General features: G+C 37.3%; 1 protein-coding gene across 4 annotated transcripts in view; it reads right to left on the minus strand.

Moving 5' to 3' along the window:
• RFTN1 (raftlin, lipid raft linker 1) overlaps nucleotides 1-22,637 on the minus strand; it is a 95,517-nt gene that overhangs the window by 22,645 nt on the left and 50,235 nt on the right. For all 4 annotated transcript variants that reach the window (XM_064413675.1, XM_064413695.1, XM_064413685.1 and 1 more), the window contains 3 exons: nucleotides 21,979-22,087; nucleotides 8,137-8,560; nucleotides 3,725-3,928 (listed from right to left, as the gene is read on the minus strand). In XM_064413675.1, coding sequence (XP_064269745.1) covers nucleotides 3,725-3,928; nucleotides 8,137-8,560; nucleotides 21,979-22,087 — 737 coding nt within the window. The remainder of the gene's footprint in view (nucleotides 1-3,724; nucleotides 3,929-8,136; nucleotides 8,561-21,978; nucleotides 22,088-22,637) is intronic.

Below are 22,637 nucleotides of genomic sequence, written 5' to 3' on the forward strand. Positions count from 1 at the left end.
AATTGCTATTTTATCACAGAGGACAATCAGTTTCAAGTATGTTGGTCTTTCCAGTTTTCACTGTTTGCTATATAAAATATTTCCTGATTCTGATGCAGTTATAGTCTCTTTTGTTAATCTCTTGTTTAACAAGATTCAGCTCCTGGAACATAGCCTAAGTTAAAAAGTTTCTTAGAAATTCCAAATATTCACCTGTTTGCAAAAGCAGAGTAAGAAATGGCAATAAAACAAAACATTCTGACTTTGGTGTTTGTAGTATCACTTCCCAATCTCTACTCTTGAATTTCCCAAACTCTTCATTCTTTCTTAAAGAAAAGGCTCCAAAAGTAGAGGTTACAATCAATGTCCTTCCTCTGAAAATGTTCCATTACCACTGCATCTTTTATTAAGGCTTCCTACTGTGCAAAAAAGCTATTTTCACTGGGTTGTATAAATATTTGATGTAGCTCAATTGACAAAAACATATTTTGATGTTCTTGCTTCTGATTTACAGGAGGTATATGGGAAAAGATTACTTACTTTACCATGACAGCTGTCTTGGCAGGCGACAATTTTCCTCCTGTTGTCTTTGAACTACAAATTCTCCTTATCGAGGAAAACTAACCTTTAGGCTGCTGTTGCTCTCAATGAGGAAAAGTAGCTCTCTGTGGCTTAATGGGGCACGTGACCTGAATGTCTGCCTTTGCTTTGCATCTGCATTCCTCCCCCCTTCTGAATCTTTTCACCTTCAGTACACACAGAGAAAATAATTCCATATGGATGATAAAAATTCCAGTACTTCTGTGGCTAAGGTGACAATAATCGGTCAAAGGCATCGCCGGCTCATCTCTGTCAGAGACAGGTGACAGAGACAATCAATCGGACTCTCTTAAAAACCTGACTACTTTCTTCTTCCAACAAAGTCACATTTTGTTTCATTTGCTTTGTGTTTAAGTACTGTCAGTGTTTTCTGGCTGGTTGGCTGCCTTTTTCTAGGTTTGAAAGGCAGAAAATTCACAGACAGAATGGTACAACAAATACAAAAATGCCAGGCACTTAGAGAGCTGCAGTTCAAAACAACTGAAGACAAACAGGCTTGTGATTATTCTGTTAAGACATCAAAATATAACCTTGAAGGGGTTTGACTCTTCCTGCCTTCTCACAGTGCTGATTGGAGACTCGCTGTTACAGGAAAGAAGAAGACCCACCTGTTACTTCCTTTCCATTTGGTATTAATCTGAACTTGCTGCTACAGACTCCATTCTCACTAGAAGAGGGCAAGGGTGAATTTCTATGGTCACTTTAGATCACTAGGCAGGATCAGTTTACACCTGGGACTACAGGCAGAATTATCAATGACATGAGCTGGATGAAAAACACCAGCAAGTAATTGAGGTGAAAATTTAAATAAATAACTGTTATCTGCCAACATGAGAACATTCAAGGACCAAGCAGGCTACTGTTTCTAACTTACCAGTAAAATCTGAATACATGTAGTATATGGTGTAACTCTGCATGGCTTACATATTGTGATCTGCAATTGTGTTATATTTCTGTTTATAATTATCTGGTACAATAAGCAAAAAGAAACAATTGTTACTCGTGAACTTTAAAACTCCTTTAAAGACTAATTATTAAACTGTTAGCAGAAGGAAGAAACAGATTTATGACTACTGACAATCTGGAAATCTTCACTTCATTGGGTATTCCAAGGACAAGGGGGAAAAGAAGAAGATAATAACCCTGCTTTTAAGTCTAATAAGCAAAATAATGAATTCATACTTTAAGCCAAAAAAGAAAACCAGCCCCCAGAACAAAGAAATGTGATATAGTAAATTAAAGAAAGTATGCTGATACTACCTTAATTTGGAAGAGGATTAATCAGTGAATAAGGCCAGATATGAAGAGCTGGACAGGCTGCCATAGAAGTCTAGAAAAAAGTAAGGAGCTGAGACCCTCAGACCCCTACTTCTCCTCTTGTCCCTACCCTGTGTTGTTTGATACTAACTGGCATATGAGTGACAAAGCTGTTCCATTTCTCTGCAGCACAGAAAAAATTTAGGATTTAAATGATAAAACATTTAACTGCAATTAATAGCAACTTAGAGATACTCTTAGTAAATGTTCAAATAGCGCGATACACTGTCAGAAACCTTGTTTCAGCTTTTTGATTTCAAAACTTGCTCCTCCTATAACCCTAAAATGCTAATAAAAATGTTTATTAATTGTTCTTCTTCAATCACTAATCTAACTTAAGCCTGAATCAGTCCACTTTTAGATATTTTGTGGTCCTGTTTGCATTGAAACTTTATTGCCAGTATTCAAGCCTAATTTATCTATGTCCACAGGCACTTATCCAGCACTCCTCATTCTGGTATCCAAGTACATGAACCTCCCACAGGGCTCTGATATGTAAATGAACTCTCAAAGTTTAAATAATGGAAAAATGTTGTGTTTAAAACATTTTAGAGTGAACTGACAAGCAGATTTTATTTAAAAAAAAAACCACTGAGTCTGATAACTGAGCCTGATAGAGCCAATTAGCTTTGCCCCTGTGCAATTTATACACATAAAGTAAATGACCATTTGTTTTTAAGCAAGTTAACTAGCAATTACAAGGCTTTCCAGGAAGCTGTGTGAAAGCATTCCACCAGCTGAACTTTAGACCTTCCCTTTTTTTGCTACTTGTTTGTAAAATGAAAAATTTGGATTGCCTGTTAATTTCCTGATTGACTTTTACCAGAACTGAGTCATATTCCTGTGTTTTATCCTGGGTTCTGGAATTCAGACCAACAGTAAGAAGATGCTCTGGAAGCAGCTCCCCTATAATTTTGATGCATAAACCAACTAATCTTAGTAGGAATGTGCAATCTCTGGGCTACCACAGTCCTTTTGAAAAATGTAAAAAACCCCAAAAAGGAAAATGATTCAGCCATAAGCACTTTAACCATGAAGTATACCAGTCACGTACTTTTCCAATAAAATTAATCCAGCTGCAATCTCAACATTTTTGGGTTCAAGTACTTCCCTTAAATTGCTCTCATGGCTTCTTGGTTACGTCTCTTGGATCTATGCACCCAAGTCTTTCTCTGTACAACAGGCTTGCCTTCAAAGCCATGCTGGCCATGAGTGTGGTGCAGACTGGCTACAGTGCTAAGCTGGACCCACTGCCACTCTTCCACAACCTGCAAAAATCTAGGATTTTTAATCTTCTGAAATTAAAACAAACATTTATCCATCACTCATAGCTGAGATGAAACAGACATAGAAAACAAACTAGTAAAACAGTGTGCCATCCAGGTGTAAAGGGTCTCTGCAAGAACTGGAATTAATTGATTTCTTGTTGGCCAGATAAAACTCGAGGTCTTGCACTGGCCTGCAATCAGAGCCAGATGCAGTGTTTGGCTGGACAGCAAAGTCACCCTTCTATTCATGTCATCTGTTTTGCAATCTTATTAGTCTAATTCACTTTACTTGGTAGTGCTTATTAACCCTGTATATTTGTGCAATTAACAATCATCCCTAGTATGTTTATAGAAATACAATGCATTCTCTGTTTTCCTTATTCAAATGCCAAAATATTTTCTGTGCTTTCATTCCATTTCACAAAGAGGTTGATCTAATACAAATCTGCCCCAAGTCTATACTAAAGCACTTCCCAAATAACTTTTCTTCAAAGATAATGACCTCCATTAGAGGAGAAAGGAAAATAATCACAGCATAATGCTTTCTGTAATTTCCATACCATTTACCATTCCAAGGCTGAAGATGGCGTTTACCAGTGAACCTCCTTTCCTGAAGTGATCTGTCATGTGCTCCAGCCAGTTTGCTTCTAAGCTGTTGACAGTCTGCCCATTCCTGGAGATCCTCATAGGGATAGTCACTGTATAATACTGGCTGCATTTCTGTGGGGTTTGGGGCTTGTTGAAGAGAGCGAAGATCTCTGCTTCTATCAAAGAGTAAAAAAATGGAAGAATGTAACAACTATACAATAAAATTTCACCTAAAACAATGCATAAGCCACTGTTTGCTCTTGCCTAATTACACTGTACAACAGCAAAAAATTCTTTGGGATGTGGTTATCTCCTTAACACACTTCTGCAGTCCAACACAGCAGGACTCTCTCAAGACCCAGCACAGTATTTTGCTTGCTTTTACAGTACTTCTTACTCACAATGGATTCACTGTTGATAATAAAACATTTAAAGACAGTAATACCTGAATACTAATGCAACATTCCTCCATAGGAATCATCAGCTCAAACATAAAATCTTACTGCAAATTTAGAAGGAACTGCATTCATAGATCACAGCCATTAAAGTACTAAATAACACAGTTTTGATAACACAAAAGCATGGAAAAAGCCAATGGCAGCCTCATCTCAAGAAAATGCAATGAATCATTCATGTAGAGACTCTGGTATCTGCTTTGTTGATTTACTCTGGATCTGAGCCAAGGTGAGACATTAACACAACAGCAAATGAATTTTAAAAATGGAATTGTGAAGGGTCTTAAAAATTAGCACATCTCCTAGACTCTTTTCCATGTCTCCTCCAGTATATTTTAGGAGCAGTTACTACAGGAAAAAAGTCATTGCTGACAGCAGAGCTGAGCTTTCACAGCCCTAAAATGGAATTAATTTTAAAAGTAGCTATCCTCCTCAGAATGGTATAACCATAATTAAAATAACCGACAAAAAATTTTGGACATTATCATTTCACTTATTAATAGACATGGAAATAAGTGGTAGAATTTCTATTGACTCCCAAGTGCCAAAAGTTCTCCCCAAATATATTAATATAAAAGGTAAAGACTTTACATGAAATCCCATCACTTAGTCAGCTCCTCTTGTTTCCGAGATATTAGGTTCTAACCTCAAGCAAATGTAAAGAAAGATATGTCAAGAGAAATGTTAAGACTGCTCTCTAACAAACATCACTGAGCAAGAAGCAGTGTGTAAATTGAAAAAGATATCAGAAGGGAGATGCTCAGAAACAGGCTGGCAGCACTGGAAAAGAAGAGCTGGAAGCTCATAACCAACATGGAAAGAGACCTAATGATCTAAGACATGAACTGTATTTTAAATAGAGTAGAAAGGAATAAACATTAATGTGAATCCTCTTGCTGTTCACCACTTGTTTAGAAGGAATGAAATTATGATATTCCTAGCTCAGAAAAGCGCACACAGAATGCTTCTCTTATCATTTTGATTCTGACCCTCAGAAGAGCCTTTTGTTGGAAAAGGAGATCTTTCTGATGCATATTGAGACACTGATATGAGAAGCTGGACACAACCCAGCAATATGTGTTCACAGCCCTGAGATCCAAGCCTATCCTGGACTGCATCCAAAGCAGTGTGGCCAGCAGGGCCAGGGAGGGGATTCTGCCCCTCTGCTCTGCTCTGGTGAGACCCCACCTGAAGCACTGCATCCCAGCACAGGAAGAACATTTGCAACGTGTCCAGAGGAGGCCATGAAGATGATCAGAGGAATGAGGCACCTTTCCTATGAGGAAAGGCTGAGAAAATTTGGGCTGTTCAGTCTGGAAAGACCTCAGAGCAACCTTCCAGTACCTGAAGGGAGACTGTACCAGGCGTGCAGTGATAGGACACGGGGTGATGGCTTCAGACTGAGAGAGGGCAGGGTTAGGTTAGATATTAGGGAGAAATTCTTCATGTAAGGGTGGTGAGGCACTGGAATGGATTGCTCAGAGAAGTTGTAACTGCCCCATCCTTGAACAACCAGAAGGTGTTGTCTAACCCAAGCCACTACTGACAACAGTTTTCACCAGTGACCCCAAATCCTCAAGCATGGCCAAAGACACCCTTCAGTCTGGTTCTAAGTAACACAGCATTTTTGGACGTACTATTGGTATATCTGTGCCTTGTTCATAGGCAAATATTTTTCAATACTGTGTTGAAAAGCCTTTTAAAAATGGGGGAAGTGAATGAGCACTACAAAGCATTCAGGAATCAACTCAAGAAGCATAAAAATAATACTTGAATAGTATAAAAACTGAAATAAAGGACATATTTAAGATCCCACAAATAGAAAGGAATATTATTTTCTTCCCTGAAGTATTATGCAGGGGAGAAGCAGTTCAAGAGTGGTAACTTCCCATGGAATATGTAGAGAAAAAAACAAGCACCTGATGCTTTCAATCTTCACAATCCCAAGGAAGGATGGAGAACTGGTGCCAAAAACTGAAATACATTTTCCATGGGAGGAAAAGGGAGTGCTGTAATAACAAAAATTCATTCAAGACTAATAAAGAAATCAGCAGCATTGTACAGGATTTGGAAAAATCTACTTTAGATGAGCTGTCACATAAAACTGCCTTCTCAGACCTTCAGTCATGGAAAGTATTTGCATAACTCAGCAATTAAAAAAAATGCATGAAAAATAAAGCTAAAAAGCACTCTAAGAAAGGTAACTGAGGAAGCTAAATACACTTTTAAAATAAACCTTCTTTTCTGGCATATCAGCAGCAATCTTGGGGTGTTACAGACAAATGTTGGGAAGACTGATCAGCTGGTGATCAGCTGGTTATCAGCTTCACATTATGCTGAAATATTAAGAACATGATTACTTGTAGCAAAAGAATTTCAGTGTTCAGTAAGGAGAGGAACAGCATCAAAGAGATGATTAAACTTGCTAAGTTAACTCTCTCAAAGATAGCATATAAAAAAGAGAGAGAACTGATCTGGTTAGATGTGCAGAGAACTAATTTTTAACTATAAAACTAAGAGAGGTTTTATGCATAAAATTATAGTGTTGGGACAACTCACCTCTAAGGCTGCAGAAGAGAAGGGATTGTTCAAACGACTGCTAAGCTTTGACCCTATCTGGGTGCCCCCTTGCCCAACAAAAACTGAAGAAATTATGTTGGAAGGTTACTAGAGTGTGATCCAAATTGGATCCAAAAGCTAACTACACCAAACTGCAACGGAAACCAAGACAATAATCCAAGGAGTACAATGCAAAGTCATTCTGGGTCCTATATAGGAAACTCCCACAGGGGTAGGATTGTTTGACTGAATCTATGAAAAGTCTTAGAGAATGGGGATAAATTAAAGTCAAGGACAGTACCAGCTTTAGAAATTCCACCTACATTCCCTCTGCATAGATTTGTAGCCTGTAAAGAAATTAAGGAAAGCAGTAAGAGAAATTAGTGTAAAAATGGTTTTCTGGGATTTAAACAGAAAAGAAATGTATTTTGAGGCTTAAACTGGAAACGGAGCAAGAATATTTTTAATTTTAGTTTTCTAAATTACCCTGGTCTACATCCTATTTTGAACTACAGTTCCTGCTATGGAAGTAACCTTTGAGCAACAAACACCTTAAGGAGGGTATTTTTAGATCTCAGCTGAGACTTTTGGTCTTTGATGGCATGAAATGACATTTAAAAAGTGGAAAGCCCACCTGAGGAAAAATGTTAAAGAAATGAAAGAAATAAAAGTAGTATATGGGTAAAATCTTTTAAAAAAGGTAACTGGAAGCCAAATTATTACGAGCTCTATTACAAAAATTTTACTATGAATTAGCAAACATGAGTTGTTAACAGAAATAACTGCTGCTTTCCAGTTATTACAATTCTGACTGGAGCACTGACCCCCACACTGACTGTAGGATACTAGGAGACTTCAGAGTCCAGATCACATATATTCATGCTGCTCCTGAGGTGGTTTAATTCCATCTATCTTTTCACCTGCTACAAAGGGGCTAACTGTGATAAGTCTTTGTGAATTATTCCTTCTATGGCTGCAAAAGCTTGTCAGGCAGATTAGCAGGGCTTTTTATTCAAACACACAAAAAGGACACAAAGATCGAGAGCTCTCAGGGTATGGCAACAAATACAGAAATGAACCAATTCAGCTGAACAGCAGACAAAAATAAGTCTTCACACTCAGGCATACATATGGGCCACAACAAAGCTGCACCTGCTTATATCATCTCTTCCTTTGCCATCTGACTCCTACTCAGTTGTGAACTCAGTAACCATGCTGAAATCAGGTTAAGTGGCTTATTTGGGGCATCTTTTCTTCACCAACTCAGGGGCAATGTCCCCCCTGAATCCTCACCCCCCAAAGGAGCTGGGAATGTAATTGAGGCAATTTTAACTTGGCTTTTATGTACAAGAGGTCACTGCAGTACTTACTGCCAGTAAGTGGCTTTAAACATCGTGCTGGCGTTTCATTCTCTGCAAGTCCACTCGTCTTGTCTGCTGCTTCTTTCACACTCAGGTTCTCATGCTCAGACTGTTCTTCACTTCCCTTCACAGACTTGGAATTCAGCTCTTCAGTAGCCTGTCCTTCACCTCTGCAGCCCTCTCTGGATGTGGCACATTGGTCAGCACTTCGCTCACTCTCTGCTGGAGTACTGCATCCATCAGTACTGTCTTTTTTCTCACCATCCAGTGAAGCATGATCCTCGGAGCAATTTGAAACATTTTTATTATCTCTTGATTGCACAGAGTTGTTACTGGCAGGTGTCAGGGAGGCGCTGACAAGGCAGTTCTTTTGGGAATGGTACTGAGGTATAATTCCAACAAATTTCAAGCCTTGACTTGCAGCATCTTGAATCTACAAGTTGAAGAAGATTAGATTTTTAACTGTCAAGCTGTCTTAGCTAAATAGAAACACAGAAAATAACACCCTTTAAGGCAACCAGCATGTAATTTTGCTACTTTTGTCCACTATCACTAGAAATTGTCATGTTGCATTTATATAAAAAGGTACATTTTAAAGAAGCAGCATGAAAAGTTGCCCAAACCATCTGATATAATGTGAAGGGAGGGGGGAGGAAAAAAGAGAAAATGCCCACATATTTCTTCACAAGAGACAAATCTTATTTATAATAAAACACTGCAAGTGGTATTTCTTAGAAAAATATTTTTGCATTTATCATAAGAAATCGGAGACATTATTATATCTTCTGCTGCATTAGGTGGGTGATTATGACATTTATGCAAGGAAAAGCTTATTAGTTCCATAACAACAGTTGTTGTTTGTCCTATTTTGGATTTAGACACAAATGGCAAACTTTCACATAATGAGCGCATAAAAGCAAAGCTATTTTAATGCAGCACTTTGGGGAAGATACAGAAGTCAGAATAGAAAAAGGCATTGTGACATGAGCTAAGAAGAAGAAAAAGGAAACTAAAAGGCTCTATCATGAATCCTTTAAACTTCAGGTAAAGGAGGAAAAATAAGGAATCAGATCACAAAAGATCCTAAGGAAAAAAAGCATTGGGCTAGTAGTAATGACAATTAGATAAAGCCAGCATTAGCTAACAAAAGTTTGAGATGAAGCAGAAAGAGAAATCTCTTTCAGGCAGATTCTGCACTATGGAGTCATCAGCCTCACACTCCTCAAACCCAGAAGTGTAAGTGCGAGACAGAATTCTGTGAAAACATATGAGTGTCTACTGTCTCATTTATCAAAATCATTCACCAAAATGTAAAGGCTTCCATTTAATGTATACTCTTCACATAATGTAAAGTCTAAATACACATAAATCTTTCAAAAATGAATGCCTTGAGAATCCAGAAACAATTTCACTTTGTCTGCATAACACAAAATTCCAAAGAGTTAAAGTGTCTAAATTCTTTGCCTATGCTCAATTTAGCATGAACTTAGGAAAAAACAGTTCAGTGGGACTTTTCAGTAGCAAATGAGAAGGAAGAATTTTATATCTTTTTCAAATTTAAGAGGAAGCTCAGTTCTGCATCTTCTCTACGCACCTTTTTTTTTTTTTCTTAGTTTGAATTATTTAATGAATCATTTACTTCCTGGTAACATGCTGCTGCTCCAAACACACAAACCTACAGATGATGTCTAATCAACAAGAACTTCCTCTTTCAAACCACTATTACATTTTCCATGTTAAATTAACTCTTCATTTCATGATCACAGGAGTTTAAACAGAGGCCTCCAGGAAACAAGGCAATGGTCTTCACAGGTGTTTAGCCTGGGAAACATGGGATGCTGACTTAAGTAAAGCTCATTGCTAAACAGGACAATAAAAATACCATTAGCAGTATCCTGGCCAAAAGGGCATCCATCTGCAAAGAAAGTTAGCTTTTACTTTGCTCAGGAAGGTTTAAGTGAGTATCAGTGACAGATACATTTATAATGTGCTCAATGTTCCAGACTCTCCATTGTAACTAGATTAATACCTTTTTATATAGTTAGTGATAGTTACACATTCATTTCATCTCTTATCACTTATGTACAGGCACAACACTACATTTGTTTAGTAGGTTGCAGGGCAGCTAATTATAGAAATCTAACTAGTATGCAACTGTTAGAGAGTTTGAGGACAGTACATATGTGGTAATATTACTGCTCCTGGTCAATAAAGGCTGCTTGTCAATCTACATCAGACTCCCACGCTGTGATACTGTGATAGGAACAGCTTTCACAGATACTGTAGCAATGTTTTACAGTCTCAGCTTACTCAAAAAAATCCTGCTTGTTCAAAGGAGCTTCACCTGAAGCTGAGGTGTTTCTTTTGAGGCTCTTGTTCTCAGAATAGAAACATGAGGAACTGAAAACCAAATTGCAGTCTTACCTGTATTGGCCAAACAGCTTAGCAGGAAAGTTGGAAAAAAGAGTTTGTATCTTCAAGACCCTCTCCCAACAAAGTTAATACTGTAATTAACTACTGTTAATACTATAATACTGTACACTACAGAACATAAAATCTTATTTAAACATATATTTCAAAATTTCCCAATGACATATGGCAGAACCAAGCATAACATTATTCTCCAGAAAGCAAATGTAGCAGGAAATGCTACTTCAAAAGTGTAATGCAAACTGCAGAACAGGAAAGTGATGTATCAGCAGACACAGTCTCTCCTTTCAACTTTTCACAAAACCATGAAGAAGCTAGCTTTCACAAGAAAGTGTAAAGGCTGAACACATTCAAACTACAAGGGCAATTTGTTTTTCAGGATCCTGCTGAGGGCTTAAATATGAAATTTTAGATGCCTTCACATCCAGACTGAATCATGCCATCCAGTAGAACCACATTTTCTGTTTCCTGTATGCCAAAGATTAAATATATGAACTTAAAAAAAAAAAAAAAAAGAAAGAAAAACTAACCCAACTGACCAAACAAACAAACAGAACAAACAAAAAAAACCCCACAAAACCACACCTACACCTCAGTAACTGGAGAGGTTGAGCCCAGGAGATACACAGGACAGAAGGACTATTTCTGCAAGCCACCTGCAGGTTTTGGACCCCCTTGCAGCATCCTGTGCTGGAGCACACAGACAGTTATGTCTGTCACAGCTTTCTGGGAAAGTATCTCAGCAGATGCAGTGCTGGGCATCAGAAAGAAGGCAAAGTATGGGAGAAAGAAGGGGTAAAGCTGAAGTGAATGGGAAGAATGTGATGCTAGTTGGACAGGGTCACCCAAGACATATTCCAGATCAGATAAATAACATAATTACTTGTCTTTATGTGCCAGTGTAGAGCACTAAAAAAGGTCTGTGTTACACTGCATTGTATGACTAAACGAAAGGAAAACAAAATAAAAACAACTACATCTCTATCACTTTTCACATCAGATAAAAATCTAGATTTAAAATGCCCTTATGCTAGATGATCAATACTAACTTCAACTATTTTATGACAATTTTTATACTTTGAATAGACTACATACTTGCCCTTTACATCTTGGGAAATTTTGAAAAGGGAAATTCCAACAAATTTTTTTAAAAAATTCTTTGCTTCTTTCCCCAGATGGGAACAGAAACATTTTCATTGCCTCATAAAGTGCTGCTTGAATGATATTAACCACAAACACAAGACCAGATCTCCATTACAAAAGATGTTATTGTTCAACCACAGAAGCAGAACTTAACTCATTTATTTCAATCTGGATAAACCCCCAAGTGGGTACATCCAAATTAATTTGCAACTGGCCTGCAACAAATTGGATTTATAGCCATTTAAAAATAGAATCTGCTCAAAGAAGGGGTGAAATTTCATGTATACAGAGGGCCAAGGCAGTTTAACAATTTAATGTCATTCCTATAATTTGCTTGATTAGAAACCTGGCATTTTCCCCAAGGGGAAAAAAATGACAGATTTAGCCTTCGCTGTCTGCAAAATAAATATCAAATATCCCACAAACTTTAGAAGGAATAAGAACAAGCACCGTGTCCAACCCTGATGTCACTAACTTAACTGAATTTTAGCTGGGGCACTTGTGTTAACATTCTTAACATTTGGGAAGTGTTATTGTTTATTTCAGAAGTGCCTGACCACTATTTTTATCCTGCATTTGGAAGAAAAGGAGCCATCAGCAGCACAAAACAGTGTCACTAAACATTACATTGATGTAGCAATTTATGTCCCATCTTTTTAAATATTTCTGGTTCTCTTGAAGGCTCCCTAACCTAATTAGAAAATGGCTGACAGTCCAAATTAAAGATCTGTAAACCCATGCCTGGCAACAGCATGGCTGAATGATGAAATCCTCTTTTCTGGAAAGTACTTGTTCTACTCTGTAGATCTCACCGTCATGTGAGAACCCATGTTCAAAAGCTCATTTTGAGCAGTCACATACAGGTTCTCTTTTCAAATCTATTCTGAATAAAGACACTTAGCAAGTCCCTTGCACAGCCCACATAATGCTTATGATTCTGTGTTTCTTGTTCCACTACCAGCTCCATAATAGTCTCCTATTGACAGCGAGCATGATGGTACTCTTATAAATATGGAAACTCAAGGATATAGATCCCATGCTGAACAGAATCATACACTTTTGTCAGCTTCAGCAATTGCTTACAAGGAGATGCTGATAACATCCCCGTGGGACAGCACACAGAAAATCAAACACTTCCAGCAAGCTCAGGGTAGTATTCCACCAAAATCAATAAAAATGTGAAACAACACACAGCAATTTATGAGGATCTCTCCCAGACAAGAATTTCAAACAAATTATTTACTAAGTGTAAGGAATTTCTCTTAACTCTTCAAGGCCAGGAGCTGGACATTTTTGAGATGTGTCCAAAGAAAAAGCAGTTTTAGTGATGTCCTCAAGGCACTTGAGTTTACAGCAGTCCTAAATGGTCTCAAGGCTGACACTTTCTGATGACCTGGAAAAAAAAACCCTTCAAAACCTAGACACTGGACATTTCATTAGTAGGTTTGCTAGATGGTTCATTATATAACAAGGTACTGAAAGAATTTCATAGAAACGCAGAAACAATTTATGAAGAACATACATATCAAAAATGCTCTTAGTAAAGAAAGGACATTTTCCAGGAGCAAGAGACTGATTTTCTGATGGTCAGATGCATTTAGTTAGCTCTGCTATGAACTTCGGGAAAGACTGCTACTTAATCCTACTGATGGCCAAACATATGGCCTTGGAAACAATAGCTAGTTAATTTTGCTCAGAGCTGTCTATTCAAACCAAGTATGAACTGTCTTAGTAAAGAAATGCTTGCCTGTTTATTTAGTTGTTGCTTTTAAAGGAACAATGTTAAAGGCATTAGGTGTAATAATGTGCACCAGAAACCAGATCAGTGCATTTCTCTACCTTCTTCCTAGGATGCAAGCAAATCTCCTTTGAAAACAGACAGCAGCAGGGATCTTCATGCAAAAAACACGATCTTGTGGTTTGAGGAGAATGCTATGTACTGTATGCCAGGAGATGGAACTGGAAAAGTATGCTCAAGACTACAGCCTTCCAAATCTGTCCTCCTTCATTAATATTTAGTAGAACATGTTTCATCATAAATACTGCACATCCCCCTTCTAGTTTGTTCATTTATGGAAACAGATGTTTAAAATTAAGACAGGCTTTTAGTCTGCCTCTTATATTTTCCGTAAGTCTCACATGCTCCTTCCTTAGAAGACAGGAACAGTCATCAAGAGTTTACTGCTTATTTTAAAACCAGCTAAGCTTAGCTAATGTTTTAAGGGAGGGTTTAGTTCTTTCTATATGACTCAAAACTTTTGAAACTTTGGTACTTTTGCATCTCTAATAATACATTACCAAAAAAAACCTGCTAATCAAATAGCAAAGCATCAACTGCTCATAGTTTTTCTATCCTGTTACTCTGGACTGTTTCACTGCTTGCAGATTTCCAAACCATGCAACCTTTCTGACTAGAATGCTCCTTTGTTTAAGCCTGTACACTTTTAACGTTTTCCAGTTTACATTCACCAGATTTTGAATTTGAGATAGATAGTTCACATTCATATACATAGAAGCAAATACAAATGCAGCTTTTAGAAAGTGAAATCCCAGCCTACATTCAAGTTTCCAAATTATCGAGTACTTTCACGGTCAATTACATCAAAATAGGCCATGAGGGATAAAACACTGGAGGGCTGCCTTGGAAAATGCAGCCATAATCCCAAACCACTGATTTGCCATTTTAAGATCTCACTGCAATTGTGGCAGAGACACAAGAACTAGAACAAGAACAAGGTAGAGAACAAGGCACTGAACAGGGCAAGAAAGCAAGCTTTGCAGTTTTACATGTTCCTTGGCAGCAGCCTCTGCAGAAGGGAACCGAAGGCTACAAACAGCACAGGGAGAAGAAATGTACTGAAGCAAGGAGCTACTGCAACTTACTGCTGTGCTGGAAGAAACAGAAGGTGGGATCTTAAGGCAGTGCTGCAGGAGATATTAAATTACAGTAAGCTATACATCTCCTGCTACTCGAGCCAAGAAAGGGGTGAGATTAACAACTTGAAATTCCTCTCTGGCTCACATCATATTCACTCCTGAGAACAATATAACCACACTAAACATGCAGTGCAGCACCATGCAAGCACACTTGCTCCTTTCAGCGTATTTCACTAGATGACAGATCTTGAAACCAGTCTCATCCTCTGTGGTCCTGGGTGGGTTGACTCTTCTCAAATCATCACCTTCTAGCACCTGTTCCTTCACTGAAGACAGAGAGTGAACATTGCTGGCCACACACCACAAAGACTCCGTGAGTGTGGTATTTGTTCAAAAGCCACATAATATACCTGCATGCTCCCACCCTGCCCCTAACTCTGAAAAAAAAGTCTTGAAATTATTCACATAATATAGGATTTAGTCTCCACAATTTGTTTTAGACTTCAGAACAACTGCTAGAGAGCAGCCAGCTATGCTCACTCAACCCAAATATTTGATATTCACTTTGAAAATAAGTCTGCAGAAATTCTGTCCCAAGGTCTTCCTCTGGAGACCTGGCATTTTCAAAATGCAGACCATGTTCTGTGCAGGAATCTTTAGTGGGTAACTCCTACACTAACTAGTGAACATAAGCAAGGGGAAAATAAAGATTTACAGAGGCGTGTATTTGATTGCTGTATCAAAAAATAATTTTAGTAACTAGTGATAATGTGATTCAATGTGAATGATTTTAGTCTGTCTCTGTTACAGGCAGTGAAAACAAACCAAAAAATAAACTATTCTGAACAACAGGCGTATTTTAAAAAGTAGGAATTCAGTCTCAAACTCACAGGCTTTACATTTAATTTGCAGGGAATACTACTTTTATTTTTATATCAACTGAAGAGTGTTTCTTTAAAATCGCATTGTTTCATGAAGCCATCTGTTACTCGTAGCCAAAATTACAATTTGAACAATTTGCTGGTAATTTATTTTAGCACAGTATAAACCATTATCATATTTATTGTTATTTAAAAGGTTATTTTTTCCCACCAGACAGAAGTAGGATCATTAAAAATATCAACTACATACTTTATAATATCTATTTTTATCTTGGGCAAGGGGATGACTTGAAAGCTGGTGGGGGCAAGGGATTATAAAAGCACTACCAGGCTCCTGGGAGAGTCCTGAAAATACTTTTGCAATGTCCATGGAAGATATACATCAACACCACTCTTACAGGGCTTAGTCAAAAGAACACAAGTTGAAAGAAGCTTAAGCAGGAACAGATGTTTCCCTTCACACCAGGCTGTTTAAAATAGAGTATATGCTATTTTTTACCATCTCTTGTTATATATACACTAAGAAAATGTTAACAAAATGCACTTTAATAAATATTATCACAGCAGATTACAAACAGATGAACTATTGATGTTGAGTTTTAAGTTCCACTTCATGACCATATCTACAGCTAACATCCAAATACTTAAAAAAACGAAAACAAACCAGGGGCTGTGTTTGACTGAAAACATGCAGAAAACAAAGCTTTCAGCTAAGTGCTCAGCAATGGTTTTCATTACAATGCACTAAAGAAATAGTGCTGTATTGTTCTCTTGCAAATACCCTGGAGAGTGGAGGTTTTGTGGTGGGATTTTTTGGGTTTGTTTTAAGTATGGAAATTATTTTAGAAGAGATTGAGATCTCATCTAGGTAAATAATCCTAGGTAATAAACAAGACTCTAGAAGGGTCATTTTTTAGCCACAGAGATAAATCTGAATTGCTTATTTATTTGAAGAACAAACCTCTGAGCAGTATTAAAGACTCAATTTTCCCCTTTTTCTCTTTTACTGCCACCTGCTCTGACTGTACACCCTGCAGGAAACTTCTGAACAGACCAGCTAAAACATATGTAAAATAAAGAATAATGCTTAGGATTACAATAACCATCTATGGTCCCCTGGTACCAACAAAGCAAACACAGACTTCACAGAAGAGACCCCTGTAAGACTGCAGCATTTGAGTCAAGAAATCCACCAACACACTAGTGTGCTAAGAACCCTTAAATTGCATCTCTTTGTTCCTTCCAAAAAAATAAATCTCAATGTAAAGTTAAGACATGAAGAATAAATAATGAAAGAGACAAGAATAAGACAAATGCTGGAACAGCTATATGAACTCCAGCATTTTTATTATTATTCTTATTATTATCAGTAAAAAAATTATAATATCAATAATGTTCACATTAATTATTTTCTAGGAAATTGCAGACTTTTGTCCTCTCATTTCATTGTCATGCTGTTAACAAAAAAACCAATAATATAAATACATATTGTTAGGGAGACATTGATATGTTTTTCATCTTCCACATCCTCTTGCCATTTCCTAATTAGATGCTGAAGAGAGAGAAGCTGAGAGTTCAGAGTCATTTTATATCGCTTTCACGCAAGATACGGATATGTGAAGCCCCCTGTTTTGATCACACAAAACAAATGTTCATTCTGATGTGAGTAAATATGTAGAAAATAAGTGAATCACTCCCCTGACTAGAAACATTTATGGAAAAGATTTTAAAAACTCTTGAAAATTTCTGTAAGTATTTAGCTGTTATTTTAGTGGAGAAACCAAAGTCGCCCTAAATACTTAAGCCTGCTTCTATCTTGCAACTTAAAAGAAGCTGGAGAATTAACTTGTCTTTTAAGAGCAGTACTAACACAAAAATTCTTCACCAATTAGAACCGTAACGCTGATGACTCTCCAGAAAACAATGCATATGAACTAAGACAGCAGCAATTCTGAAAACTCCAAAACAGCTACAGGTCAATGTAAGGGCAAAAAATCAAAAGAGCAGAAAATAAGGATCTCAATATTTTAATTAAATCACCAAAGTAGAGAAATATGCAGTGACAGTGACCTGTAGTTTTTCAGGGGGTGTAGTAGTTCCTTATCCAGCCATTAAGCCAGTCTCCTGCCTGAGGCTCCCTCCAATGAAGAGAGGGCAGATAGCAGGGGGATCAAACTGCTCCAAGAAATGTCTCGCCCCTCAGAAGCACACTGAATTCAACTACAGTTTAGCAATGCATATTAATTTCCAGAGCAAAAACTAACACTTGAAACATTTTAATGGCATACCTCATGCCAGTTTTATTCCTGGTAACATTTACTTTTCCATAAAATTGTCAAGAGGGCTCAAATACAGTAGATCCTTTCCGCAATGCAGGATGAGAGTTCTTCACACAAGTGGCAGTATTGTACAGCTTTTCTTTCAAAATAGTGCAATTCTCTGCTCAACTTGCCTTTGTACCAGAGAGAGCTGGGGGTCACTCTTTCAGAGGCCAACTCTAGATCAAGAACATGGGTAGCAGCATCCTTGCAATGTATTCTGTTGGCAGATTCCTCCTTGGGGTCCCATTCACTAATGTCTGAGAGGTACCATCGCTTCCGTGGCCCAGCAATGCTATTACTAGGCAATAAAATAGATGTCAAGAAACTTACCAGCAAAGTCACTGTATCTGCAGGAGTCAAGATGATTTGTGGGGTGCTTTGGACTACAGAAGTTGTTCTGAGGATCAGTTAAGGGACTGGCACGTTACTGGCAGCTTTGGAGCCAGTGATGGTAATGATTTGTACTCACTGAACTTGACCAAGACACAAGAGAGGAACAGTAATGAGCAGATTTGACACAGACTGTCTCATCCAGCAGACTTCATGGCACAATAAGCATTTCAAAGGTGTTTCACAATGGCACTCCTGTTACAAGTGGAATCAGTCCACTTCTGAAAATGCAGAGCCAATTACTCATCTGTACTGCCTTAGGTTTGCTGGAAGAAATCAGACCCATTTCTGAAGCAAGTAAGAACAGACCAGCAGAGAGAGATCCGTGTCTAGCCAAAAACACAAAAGAAAGATGCCTGCATTTGGATTTCAGTTAAGCTGCACCATTTTTAAACCATGCTCTTCTGTGCTTATCATGCTTCCTACTTCCACAGGGACAAGAAATGTGAATCCTGCAATGGTGCCACACTGAACAAAGATACCGTACAAGAATTCCCTATGATGGTGCATTATTAAGGAGATAACCAAGGATACAAAAATGTGCTTCCTAAATTTTAAGAAGTCAAAACTGGGGAGACATGGTACAGAAAGAATCCTCCATTTCTTAACCTGTCACCAACATGGCAAAAATGTGTACATAAGAGTAAAACCTTCTGCCTGTTACAGTTCTAGACACATACCAGATTGCAGATTCTAGACATGTATCAGTGATACAGAAAACAGAGGTCATGAGAAATATATCTGGCATTCATATATAACTGTGTGTCCAAAATAAATCTTTACTTGGGACATCAGCCTAGCTCCTCCTTCCCTTACTTTTCTCCATAGACTCCAGAGAACACTCTCAGATGAAAAAATGGTAACAGGATACACAGAAACAAAAAGCAACTAAGGAAGTAATTAAAGGCTACCCTATTTGACATGAGATATAAGTCTAAATACTACAAAATATGGTATCTTAGAAGTAACATCTCTACTTTCAACAATTTCAGAATGATCTGAGCCCCAGTGATCAAAGTTCAAAAGTTAGCTTTGCTTATTAAAAAGCAGGTGAGCAAATCTTTAATCTCTGTTTAGCCTGAGAGCAAAAGACAGGAGTGTTAATACCAATACAGCAGTACAATATATACACAACAGTTTAGTTACTTCTTTCATTGCCCACAAATTATGTATCAAAGACACTATGGGACTGTTTGAGCTCTCTAGGACAGGTTAAGTCATGCTAGATCCACATGGGTATCAAAGAACAAGCACAGTGTGGTGATGTCAACGTAATTTTAAAGTATGGGAAGTATTTTATGCAGTATCATGTCCCCAATATTTAAATGCTCCCTGTCTTACCATAGCCAGAAATCATGGCAGAAAAGCAGTGGAGAGAATGGAGAACTGGGACAAAGTCCAGCAGCACAGAAAGATTTTAGCAACAGAACAAAGGTTTGACCAGAGAGTCTTCTTTGGCATTTCCTAAATGTTTTATAGTCAACATTGTACTGAGGCACTTTGTTTTGGTGAGCAAGAAGCATTCTCCAGGTGAAATAACTTCTTTGTTAGATATTTATGTAGAATTATAGAAGAAAAGCACATATTACCTATTGCAAAATTGTATTGTGTTTGCAGAAGGAAGCAGTTAATATTCAATATTATGTACATTTTCAATGCAACAAAAAGTCAGTCTAGGAGAGTTATTAAAATTGTACCTTTGTTCAAACTCAAGGTAAGTCATACTTGTTCAGCAGTGTACAATAAAATTAATAAAATTAATTTCCTCGGTGTATAGGAATTTTTTTTAGTAAGCTCAGGGAGAAAATTTTGACTTCTTACTCTGTTTTGAAAATACGGCTATTCTATTTGGTTTGGGGTTTTTTAAATACAGTAATTTGCAATACACTAAGATGGTAAAACTGTGCTAAAAGGTTCTGTTCTGAAAAGCCTATGAAAAGACAAACTATTTTCCTATTCAATTAAAACATTCTATTAACTTCAATTGTATTTTACAGATTGAGAGGAATTATAAGGCTGTTCATTTTTTAAAGAAAGGAATTGCCTTCTCTAACAGCTTTTTGTTACTACTTTGTTTGAAGAACATCCTTTATTTTTCCATTCACCTTGTTTGCAAACATCTGGTTTATATGCTCTTAAAAGCAATGGATATTTTTGTGCTCAGACAAATTAGTTAATATGACAATTAATTCCTACTCCCAAACAAGTCTTGTTTCCTGAGTTAGATTTACATAAAAGTGTTGAGACTTTCACAATGTGCATAATCAGATACAGTGACACAGCATGCACTGACAGCAACAGCTTCAAAGAACTTCAAATTTCTCTACATCAAATAACATCTGAGGATGAGCGACACACTCAACCTACAGAGAAACAGTAAATATACATTCTAGCTATTAAAATTTAAATTATTATCTTTCAAAAAGGGATTGTCATAACCCCATAATCAAATGGCTTCTATCAACAGAAACATTTCCATGTCTAGAAAAGCATTCTAAAGAGTCTCAGAATTGGATATTTATGGAAATAAGATGACTCCTGGATTGTCATTTTGTTTTCATGTTATCCATACTCTTTCTGAAGTTACAAATGCAAAGACATTTTCTGTTTCAATGATGCACAATTTGCTACCAGTTGTGACAGCTATGCCTATATTTCTACTCTGACTCAAAGAATGGAAGAACAAAATCAAACATGTTGAAACTGGTACACAATAACTACACCAGTTTTTCCTAAGTATGAATATATTGAAATAATCCAAGATAACACCAGAATAATAGTCTAATAACACAGTTCGACCTGAAACAAAATTTAGGCTCACATTTTTGAATGTTATTATGTGTTCATAAAACTTCAGTTTGTTCTGATACCAAAATCTATATATATATAACTATCAGATAGTTACAGCTGCATTATTTTTAATCCAGTTCTTACAATTCACAGTAAAAATGGAAGACTGAAGATCATTGTAGTCTGTCAAGCTGAGTCCCCATCAACCTCATAAAGCCTGTGCTGTAGTTTATTCTAAAAATTTTCTTAACTATTATCACTGCAAATGGACTAAAGCTAAGGGAGAATGCCTACTCACACCCTGTGGCTAAATAAATACACTACTCAGTGCTAGTTTATATAACATGCAACAGGACACAACAGATGCTGCAGAATTTAAAAACAAGCACAATGTGAATCTATTTTCACTAGAATGGACAAAACCTGCTAATTTCCGGTCTGGCAGAATATTATAGTGTCAAAAATAATTTTAAAAAGAAGGTAATAGATGAAGAATTGCAGTGTTCTCTTCAAATTCCCTAGTATATATTTAATACTTAATTGAAATCAACACTCTTCTGGTTCTCAAAAGTATTTAGGTTATCAGTACCAACTCTATTAAACACCATGTGATACTGAAACAAAACTTAAATAATCTGGGGGTAAAGGGCCTTTTAGGTAAAACACTATCCAATAGGATATCTGGACACTAAAGCAGAAACTATATATATTGTTTCAACATAAAATGTTGTACATTGTAGGACTATCTTCTACATTGGTATCATCTGTGGAAGGTCATTCTCCTGTGACACTACAAATAATTTTTTAATAATAATAGGATCAAACTTGTTTCTCTCAAGAAGTATAACTGCCATTCAGATACTTTAAATTACAAACCAGCAAATTCTAGCACAGTATTTCAGGTGGTCCAAGTGATACATATCCCTACTGCCAAGCTGACAGAACTAGAAACAGTAATTTTAGTGCAAATAAAAGCATACTGTGTTTTGGGGGTTCCTCCCCCTTTTCTTTTTACTCACTTTCTTAATAAAATCAGGGATCTCCTTTTTCTCTGAAAGGTGGTTTAAAGAGGAGCAGCATTCTACCTCCAACACATATCCGTCACTGTTGATGTCACCTTTTGAAGACCTAAAGAGGCAGACAGAAAAGAAGGATCAATTTCTGTTGTTACAACTGGTTACCCAGATATCCCATTTATTTCTCCTGGAGAGCTAAATTTCAGACAAAACTTCAGAGTTCTGACAAGTGGCAGCTGCAGTATCTGACCCACATGCTAGGGGAGCAGATCACACCAATGACTGCAGATGGTGGCATGCTTCAGGGACTTCCAGATTTCTTTTTCTGTCCAAGAAACACTCTGGCAGCCTGGCATCTAGGGCCAACACCAAGAAGATGCACAGGTGATAGAACTCATGATATCCAGAAAGAATAGCTTAACCTTCAGTCTTACCTTATGATATGTTTTTGAGAAATGTAAAGCTGTGCCTGAAGTCCCCTTCTCTTTCTGAAGAGACTAACTAATTCCTAAAATAACTCAAAGCAAATGGCATCTGCCATATGCATTCGCTGAACAAATGAGCACTGTGGAAATAAGGTATTGGTCAAAATATGCCAAGGGTATGTTTGGAAATTATACTGAATGATCTTCAGAAACAGTCTGCAGGCAGTGCTACTGAAA

Source organism: Passer domesticus, chromosome 1 (genome assembly GCF_036417665.1).
Source record: "Passer domesticus isolate bPasDom1 chromosome 1, bPasDom1.hap1, whole genome shotgun sequence".
NCBI classification, from domain to species: Eukaryota; Metazoa; Chordata; class Aves; order Passeriformes; family Passeridae; genus Passer; species Passer domesticus.